At 45.8% G+C, this 9,843-nt stretch overlaps 1 protein-coding gene across 2 annotated transcripts in view; it reads left to right on the top strand.

The window, feature by feature from the left end:
• Positions 1-2,557: 2,557 nt before the first annotated feature.
• Ptx1 (pituitary homeobox homolog Ptx1) overlaps positions 2,558-9,843 on the top strand; it is an 86,115-nt gene continuing 78,829 nt past the window's right edge. Inside the window, exon 1 of one of the 2 annotated variants that reach the window (XM_076318137.1) lies at positions 2,558-2,852. In XM_076318137.1, coding sequence (XP_076174252.1) covers positions 2,558-2,852 — 295 coding nt within the window. Of the gene's footprint in view, positions 2,856-9,843 lie in introns of both variants that reach the window. The other variant, XM_076318136.1, reaches the window with a different exon arrangement.

Genomic DNA, 9,843 nt, shown 5'->3' with positions numbered 1-9,843 from the left:
GCGATAAAGAAAGATGGCGGAGGTACGGCGAAACGCGTAACGCGGCGAGACGGCTCGTCGATACGATCGTCGCCGAAGGATTCGAAAATTGCATCGGCGGACAAAGGGGACCGTCGAGCCGGTATCGGGGGCCGATTCGTGTCGCGCGAGACCGGAGATCGTATCCGTTCGCGTTTCCGAGAAAAACGAAACGCGTCGTTGGAGATTAAGCCCCGGGCACGAGGAACCGAGACGACGAACGTCGACGGGAAGAAGCAAACAATAATCGGAAGGTGGGCGATGCTCGGGGAGCACGGAAGAGGAGCAACGAAAGAAGAAAAAAGGGAAACACGCACACGGGGTGCGTGTCGATCTCCGACGGGTGGGGATACGCCCGAGGACGAACGAGAGAACGAATGAGAGAGAGAGAGCGAGAGAGGGAGACGTACGGGAGTCCGTGGGCGAAGCCGAAGTCGTTGGAGGGGAGTTACGGGCGAGAGAGTGGGGGATGGACGAAGAGAGGCGCGTCGACGATACCGAACACCAAGCGAACCGGCGACCGCTTCGAGAGCGACGGAACGAAAAGAGAGACGCGGAACACGAGAGATCGCGTCGGCGCCCGAGGACGACCGAACGTTCGCCGGGGAGGGGGTAGTACTCGGTAGCGGCACAATAGGTCCGATCGAGGGACGTCGGGACGAAGGGGGGCGATACGGGTGCGAGAGATCGCGCGACAGGGAGGGAGGCGAGACCGCGAGTCGGGAAACGTGGAGGGGGGACGGCGAGCACCGACGAGTGGAAACGAGAGCGAGCGAGAGGGAGGTAGAGGGACCGCGAGAGCGAAGGAGTGGGGGGACGGATCGTAGGAGCGAGTAGGACGCGGCTATAGCTCGACGTCGAGTGAGACCGCGGCCGAGGAGTGGGGGAGTAGTAGCGAGAAGGAGCGGCATGGAGGGGAGTAAGAGCGAGCGAGCCAGGGAGAGGCGCAGTCAGACAGTCAGGCAGGCTGCCCGGCAAGCAAGGAAGGCAGGCAGGCAGGCAGGCAGGCTAGCAGGCAGCCAGTGCACCAGCCAAGACCACTAGATCCGCTCGGCTTACCGACTTAGAGACTTAAGCCGGCAGGCAGTCCGAAAGGCTCAACCGGCTAAGCCTGGCGGACCCACCTACTACCGACGCGCGGCCACTACACGTTCCATCTACTACGAAAACCGGCTATACTACCGCGACCCGCGGCGCCCACCGACGCCTTTCTTACGTTTTCCTCCGTCTGTCCCTCTTTCTCTCGCTCCCGCGCGGTCCGTACGTCGTTCGACGACGCGTGCCGTAAGAAGAGCGAGCGCGGACGTCGCGCCGCGTCCACCATCGACGATTCAACGTGATCGCGATGTCGCGCGGTCCCCGTGGGTGACTTTTCCACGCCGGTGTACCAACGTTCCTGGCCGCGAGGTGAACCGCGCGTATGGAAATCCATGGTGTGCAAGGACCGCGTCCGAGTGACCAGAATCGGGGGTGTCGACCGTCGGCCATTCCGGGTGTCGCGTTAATACGGTGGTGATCGCGTAACCCAGCATCTGGATGTACAAATACGCGTAAGTTGTCGTCTTGTGACCGCCGCCACGGAGCAAACAAAGTGCACAGAGTGAACACGGGGCTATTCGCGGTTAATCGTCGTCCATCGACGAGCAACGCACCGAAGAAATCACGGAGAGGAGGATCCGATCGCCGAGCGTCGTTCATCGAGGACTCGTAGGACGAGGGTTCTCCGGGAGCGGACGGTGCGCGTACACGCGTTGGAAGAATCGCCGCGGCGAGGGTCGCCTCAACGCGGAACAGAGTAACGGTGCGTGGTGCGTGCTCGTTCGCGGGCAACCTACTTTTCCCATCGTGGGTCGATTCGAAATCTCCCACTATCCCCGCGGTCTAGCTCGATCCTTACGTAACGCGGCGTCGCTCGTCGTCGATCCTCGGTCACCCGATTATTTATCAGTCGTCGGGTATCCAAGTGACGGAGCACGCGCGGCTCGCGTCGCGTCGCGTCCTATACCGTCGATCAAGATCGAAGCGAACCGTTACGGTGAACGATCCATGGAAACGATCCCCTCGATCCACCGATGAGCTGTTACCAAGGTACGGCCGCGCGTCGCGAGGAGGACGTCCCGCGTCGCACGCCGGCCAACGCGTAGCGACGGTTCGCGCCTCGAGGTCTAACACCAGGAACCAACTTCGCCGAACGAATCGAACCTATGACGAGGACCCCTGGAACCGAGACAGGAACACGATCGCCGATAGAGTTCCCGGAACGACCACACCGGCTGAACTTTTGACGGAACCGACGGAACCGACGGAACCGACGGAACCGACGGAACCGAGTACCCTGTCGTCCAGCCGACGGTGGTCAGCCGGTCTCACCGTCAGAAATCGACGAGGGAGGGTACCTGATGCGTCCCTGAGACCGACAACCGAAACGACGTCTCGTGCGACGGGATAATCGCGCGCGTAATTTCGGCCTCCCGGGGGCCGCGGTTGATCCTGCGTCGCGTTGTACGGAACGGTCAACACGACGTTAACCTTCTATAGCATGGAGCGGGGCGGCGGGGGCGGGGGCGGGGGGAGCCTCGAACTCGCCGGGGGCGGAGGCGGCGGTGGCAACGCGGATTTGTGCCTTCAGGATCTCGTTACGGGATCGACGACCGGTCTATCGGTCCAGCATCATCAGCACGCGGCCGCCACGGCGTCCATGGCCGGTATCCACGGCGATCATCTCCAGGGTACCATGCACCATCACGATCTACACGGGAACTCGCACCACGACGCCTCCATGCTGCACAACTCCAGCCATCAGCTGCACCACGAGCCGCTCGAGAAACTTAAACGTGGTGAGTCGGTAACAACACCGAGGGTCGCTACGGACCCCGTAAGCGACGTCACTTTCCTCGCGTATCCTCGCGGAATCGTCGCTCCGCGATGCGAGCAACCAGGGGGACCCGTGGACCTTTCGAGGACACTCGTAGACTCGACGAATCGCGTAACAGTGACACGATGACGGAGCGAAACCGAGCGAACGCTCTCGGATGCTTGGTGACACGGAAATTACGGATCGATATTATCTCTTTTCTTTTTTTTTTTTATTATTCTCCTTCGAGACTTGGTAAGCTTCGTTCGAGTCTCGACCCTTTGCACTTGTTGTTTCCTTTTTTTATCCACCGACGACTCCTCGATTATTCCACGAAACAGATCGTAAGAGAGTCTCTCGATGAATGGTTGCATCGCAACGGTGCAGAGTGTCTAACGAACGAATTTTTCATTTGTATTAAATACCAAGGTAATCGCACAACGTCGAGTCTAGCTCGATGTTGGAGTTGGTGTACGTCTCGATGAATTGTTACATCGCAATCGTGCAGAGTGTGCAACAAACGTACTTTTCGTTTGTATCGAACACCGAGGTAGTTGCACAAGGTCGAGTCTAGCTCGATATTGGAGTTGGTATGAGGAATAGTTGGTGTTGTTGCGCTCGATATAGGAGTTGTAAGGGTTAACGCGACAGTTGCACGTTTACAAGTTGTTTCTGTGCATCGTTTCGATCGAGCTGGAATATAATCCGAGATTCTTAGAAACGTCGACGAAACGATCGAACGAGCACCGAGATTATCGGTACGAACGATCGAAGTTCGTCAACGAACCGTCGGTTGTCAAAATTGACAAATACCTCTGGAAGTTTATTCTCCTTTGTTCTCGTTCGATTTTGAAAGTCAGATCGCGATCATTGTTGCTTTTCTTCGTTTGTTTAGAAAGTTCTCCGAACGAATATTCGCGTTTAGACTCTACCGAAACGTTTGATTGAACTTGAACCGAGACTCGAAGATTCTGACGAATCAGCCGGCAAATGGTAGTTTCTTTAAACAAAACTGAGTCGAAAATGTTGAGTAAAATTTGTTCGTACAAAGCTTCGTTTTCGAAAAAATTAAATTCGAAGATTCGTCCGATGCGCGTGCACTCGGACATGGTTTTCGCTTCGGCTTGACTCGCAACCTCCATTGCTGCTTGCTTTTGTAAACAATACAGGTTACGGTACAATTTTAACGAGCCTTGAAAATTATCTTCCCCGCTGTCACAGGTATGCTCCACGAATATCGACGAAACGCGAACCGAAAGTTTGATTTTCCAACTTCTACGAACATCAAGAATGTATCGTCTTTTAACGATACTTTAATTTTGACTATTTCGGACACTGTTTCTTTCTCTAAAAAAGATTCTAAAAATCCAAGGGAGTTTAACGAATCTCACACTTCTTCTTTCTCCGCGAAAGAAAAATCGAAGGGAGTTTAACAAATCTTTCGCGTCCCGGCTAAAGTGTGGTGGTGCTCCGTCGTGTTGAAAAACGAAGATTCGTCGAATGGAGAGTACACTTTTCAACAAACCGGGTAAATCGTTGGGCAAATAAAAGAAAAAAAAACGCAAATACCGCGTTGAAACTCGTTCTTGGAAACGAGTTCCCCTAACAATGCGAAGATCGACGATCACGAATGCGGGTTGTGCACGTTCAAGATCGCAACGTAAATTTCGGTTACGAGTTTGCGAGCCAGTGTCCGAGTGCACGCGAAACCGAGGAATCCTTTAAACACGATTTTCTCGAAAACGAAACCACGTGAGAAAAAACATTGCTCCAGCTTCACGACGTGGTTTCGTGCGTGGAATCCTCTCGGTTGTGCTACGATTTCGCAAACGCTACGTGTAACGTACCGTACGCGAATCTTCGAATCGTCGATCGGTGTGCAAATATTTTGAAAATGTTCGCAAGTGATTCAAACGATACTTGGACTCGTGGTGTCGCCACCGAATATTTATTTTCCGGGAAAATACCGATAACGCGTTCAATTCCCACGTGGTTTTTCCTATTCAACGATGTTCTCGACGTTCGTTTCAATCGTACCGTGAAAAGTAAAAGTATTCAAAAGTTTATCGGTGTACTTGTCATATTACAACATTGCTAAAAAGAGTAACGTTATTTAAAACTTCGCAAATATCAAGGAACTTGGAGTGTCGTTCACCAGTGACCACCGTTGCGTTCAATGTGTTAAACGACATTCTTAATCTCGGAGTAACCATTACGCTCGGAGTTTTTGGTTTAAAAATGTGTCAAATATGTGAAATTTGTGATTTTAACTTTGCAACGCGACGAAAAGGCTAAGAAAAGAATTTGGACATTTAACTGGATCTGCTGTAATATCAATTAGAGAGACACGGTACATGGTGAGGACGCGATGGGTCGAAAAAGACCCGAAGAACGAATCAGGGTTACGATGAAAACTAGATTCTTGCATCGAGTTTACTCTTGATGAATTTCCCTGGATCTTTTTCCAGCAATCGCGTTCTCGTAACATCTGTACCATTTTTCTACAATTAAAATGATTAAAATATATAAAATCAGATACTTCTTCGTTCTCTCGTTCTATCGCGAAGTTAAACAAGTTTCGCACATTCGGTGCATTTTCTTTCTACTTAAAAAATCTCGAGCTCGCATTGGTTCGCGAATGAACGTTTCAAGATAGAAACGACGAAACGAGCGTGAAATTTCGCGCGATTTCGTATCGATTCGAGCCCCGTATATACGTTTATATTTACAAAAGGTGACGCGGGTCTAATTGCTTTCTTTTGTGTCTCGATCGAGACGCAGATACGGGGATCGACGCTTCCTTCTTCGTCGCGTATCCACGGTATCGCGATAATCGCTTGTACGAGCTTGTCGATTCGCGTGATTTCGTTATTCGCGATACCATCGATTTCGTTCGTTCACGGCGACAAATACTCGTCGTTTCTCTGTTCCCGAATCGTTCACTGCGTCGTTCCCGTTATCGCGCGTCTTTTCGGAAAATCTCGTATCGCTCGAATTTGCACGCGCGACGCTCGCACCAGCGAAATCGACGCGTTCACGAACAACGAACAACCTCGATCGAACACGAGCGTTCGTCAAACCACATTTTTAGTTACTTGACGATAATAACGTTTTCCTCGAACTTCCTGAAACACTTCTTTCGCGCACCATTCTCGATCACAACGCGTACTTTCGTACTGGCTTGTTGAACAAGTTTCATCGAACGACGAAACTTATCGAACGACCTATTACACTTTGGACACATTTCGCGAGATCGTTTCCAAGAATTGCAAAATCTAGGAAACTAGGACTAGACTAGGAATTTTCCAAATTCGAGTTGTTCGATTAGCGATAGATTTTGACATTTGTGGAAAATATAACAATCTCGAGAGAGAATGTTTCGTTTGCGAACGAAACGTTGTATCTTCTGTTGAAACATTCTGCAAAATAGTCGAACGTTGTTCCATTGTTTTCAACGTTACGTATACGGACTTTAGGCTGTGTCGTCTCGCGTTGATTCGACAATTAACCTTCGTAATTGAATTCTCGATTTCTAGTAGGTGAGGTCCTGTTCATTCGATATTTTCCGGTATAAATGGTGTTTGGTAGCAGCCCGATACTAACGGTGCTCGATACGAGCCGCGTACGACATTTTCGTCGCAGTATCGGTAAAAATGTTCGCGCGACGCGAGCAACATTGTACGCCGGTGCTTGTCAGGTGCCAGCCGTGTACAGATAAAACATTAGTACGAATAGCTTCGATAAGCACCGCGCCCATCGTGTTATTCCAGCACCGATACGACATGACGAATAAAATTTCGGACCCGTTCCGTGTTAATGCGATCGGAGAATTAGCTACCGCCGAAAACGGATTAAAACTGTTCGACGAATCGAGCGGACCTCCCGTTCGATCGACGAATATCGTTCGTGTCCATTTCTTCTTTTTTTTTTTTTTTTTTTTTTTTAAATTTTGTCACCGTTCGATCCATTTTCTTCGGAGAAATCGTCGATTAACTGAATCGACGAGTCGAACAACGACACGAGTTCGAAATTAACTGTTTTGAAATAATCTCGAAACCACAGTGGGTGATTATTTTATTAGAAACGAATTGAAACTAATGTTCTTTTACTCGTGTTGATGTTTTATCTGTACTCGTTTGAAGTTTCGTCACGAATGACATTGAAAATACACTTAATTCGTGGCAGTATCTTACAGCTGTTTCAAAGATTCCAAATTAGAAGGAAATATACAGATGTCAATATTTGATCGTGCTTTTAACAATTTTCGACCGTTGTTTTATATTTCTGGGTCGTGATGGATACAGTTTTCTCGATTAGTTGGTGTTCATTGCATATGGATGTAAAGGACAGTGTGATTTATATGTATATTTTTTTGATTGTAAAAGTTACAAAATAGCTCTATGATGTTCTTACGAATATAATAATACATTTAAAAGAGAACCAAAGTGTCGTTTTGAGGACATTATCGATTTCATCCTTAATTAAATTTCGAATAAATAATAGTTCCAAAGGGTTGTATACATATGTGCATAGATTTACAGATTGGATCGGTGCAAATTAATATTTCGAACGTAAAAAACTGTTTCTTTAAATATTCAAAACGTGATCTTTGGTCTTTATTGTCCTTTGACTCGTCGATTCGATTTGTAAATATTGTTATGATCGTTGTCCAAACCAGAACGAAGCGTTTTGTATCGTACACATCGGGTGTCGCGAATATTGAAAATTAACGTACGGATTTTTAAACGGAGTTCGAGCAAGGGAACGTGAGTTAATACGGATACGATCGAGTTAATTTTGCAACGTTGAAAAGCAAAAGAAAATTTTATAAGAAGAAACATTGCATAATGCGTTGGAGTGCTCGTATTTTCTGTGGACTTAACAGGGTAATACGAACATTTATACGAGAAATATGGACAGTGTAAATTTAACTCTATTTCATTAAAAATGTACCGTGAAGTAAATTTTACCGGTATTGTTTGTTTAGGGAGTATTATTCAAAAAAAGAAAAAAAGAAAGAACACATTCTTTTATACATATATAGTAGGTTATTATTATGAACGCTTTGAATACTTACTCGAAGTTCAGTTAAAAATGGAAATGATAATTTGGTTTTTTCAAAAATATATTGTTACATTCGTAACAATTTCTTGCAACTATTTTAAAGCTTTTACAATAAAAGGAAAGTAAGAATATTTGATCGTACCGTCCTTTGCATCCATGTGCAATAAATATCAATTGATCAATGATGTTAAATTCATATGACATCACGAGCCAGGAATAGAAGAAAAGTGTGGAAAAAATATCAAAAGCGTTGCAGAGACGTCTTCGAGCAATTATAGATGAGAAAATTGGCGTGAACGAATATCGACGCGTGTATTTTTTTTATTGCAAAAGCTTTAAAACAGTTGTAAGATCTTGTTACGAATTAAATGCATTTTCAATTCCATTCTTGACCAAATTTCACATAAGTAGTAATTTCAAAGTGTTCGTAATAATTTGATCACCCACTGTGTATACAGAGTGAATCATTTAATCGTATCGCCTGAATTTACTTGCAAACTGTGTGTGATATAAAAAATAATGTATCGAGCGAAATTCGTTCGGTATTGAAGAGAGCTTTCAATTTATTTACTATTTTCAATCGCAACCTATAACGTTTGATCATGCGAGTCGAAAGAGCGCCGAATACAGAATAAAAGTTTATTAAGATACGCGAGATAAAAAATTAATAATTACCGAGATATTCTCCGGTGAAAAATAATGGAACTTTTGCGCAGGAAAAATTATTAAAACGCTCATCTTCTTGATACACGAGTTCGACAATATTTTGAACATTACCTGCGTTAAAAATCAATTAAAGTTTATGTAGATAATTATTAATTTTTTATCCTACATACTTTAATAACTTTTCATTCAACTTTTGACAACTTTTCATTCAACTTTTCGAATCGTGTAACTTTATCTCCACAAAAAAGGGAAATAGTAACAAAATAATTATTAGATTGTACGCTCTTCTGGATGTCGAGCAATTTTCGCTGAAAACTTTCTTTAATGCGACAATTTAAACGACTTGTCTTGTATAGATGATCTTAATCTTTTATAAGGATAAAAATGTATTCGTGACTCGCGCGTTATTCTTCGTTCTCGTTTGTTATGCGGATGAAAACGTGCCTAACGTTGCTTTGGGGCGCGATAACTAGAGTTCGTTGAGATAATATTTGTACGTCGTAAATTAGTAGACGCAAAGAGAAAATTAGCGTAGAAAAGACGATCGAAAAGAGAAATACAAGATGCACATTCGTGTCCCCGACATAATTGATACATTTGTATCCATACTACAACAATGTCCGTGTTCCCTCCAAACGTTTTCTTTTTAAAGAAATACATTTTTCATAGAGTTCCCTGTAGATGGAGTAACGACAAACTCGCGAACAAGTAATATTATCGGTGGTTAAACGGTTTCCTCGATGGTTTTATTATTTCGAAAATACGATAATTGTGCACGAGCATTCATCGAGAAAAAATAATTAATTTCACCCGAGAGACAACGAAAGTAACGAATTCTTAAACAACGAGGTAGAAACGAGAAACACGTTACACCGCCTCTTTCTTCGGGAAAGAGGATTACTTTCAACTTTTTTGGCTCCATCCAGAAACGCAAAGACTTATCGACTTAGGAACCAATACCAATTTGCGAAGCACGACACGTACCAACTTCAACGGATCACCTTATCTCAACCCGTCCGAAGTATAACGTGCTCCGCGATAAATACAAAACAGGACCCACGTGAAAATAATAACGATCCACGACCTGCTTAAATCCGTTAAAGAAACGAAGATCATCGATCGAATAATAGGTACAATAATTCCTCGAACACTCCGTCCCTGATAACCGAATAGTTAATAATTACCTGATCCACGTTCAGAAGAGAAAAAAGATTCCTTTCGTATCGTTGTCGCTACTCGTC

Source organism: Ptiloglossa arizonensis, chromosome 8 (genome assembly GCF_051014685.1).
Source record: "Ptiloglossa arizonensis isolate GNS036 chromosome 8, iyPtiAriz1_principal, whole genome shotgun sequence".
NCBI lineage: Eukaryota > Metazoa > Arthropoda > Insecta > Hymenoptera > Colletidae > Ptiloglossa > Ptiloglossa arizonensis.
The sequence above is the reverse complement of the archived record's forward strand: the minus strand, read 5'-3'. Positions and strand labels throughout refer to the sequence as shown.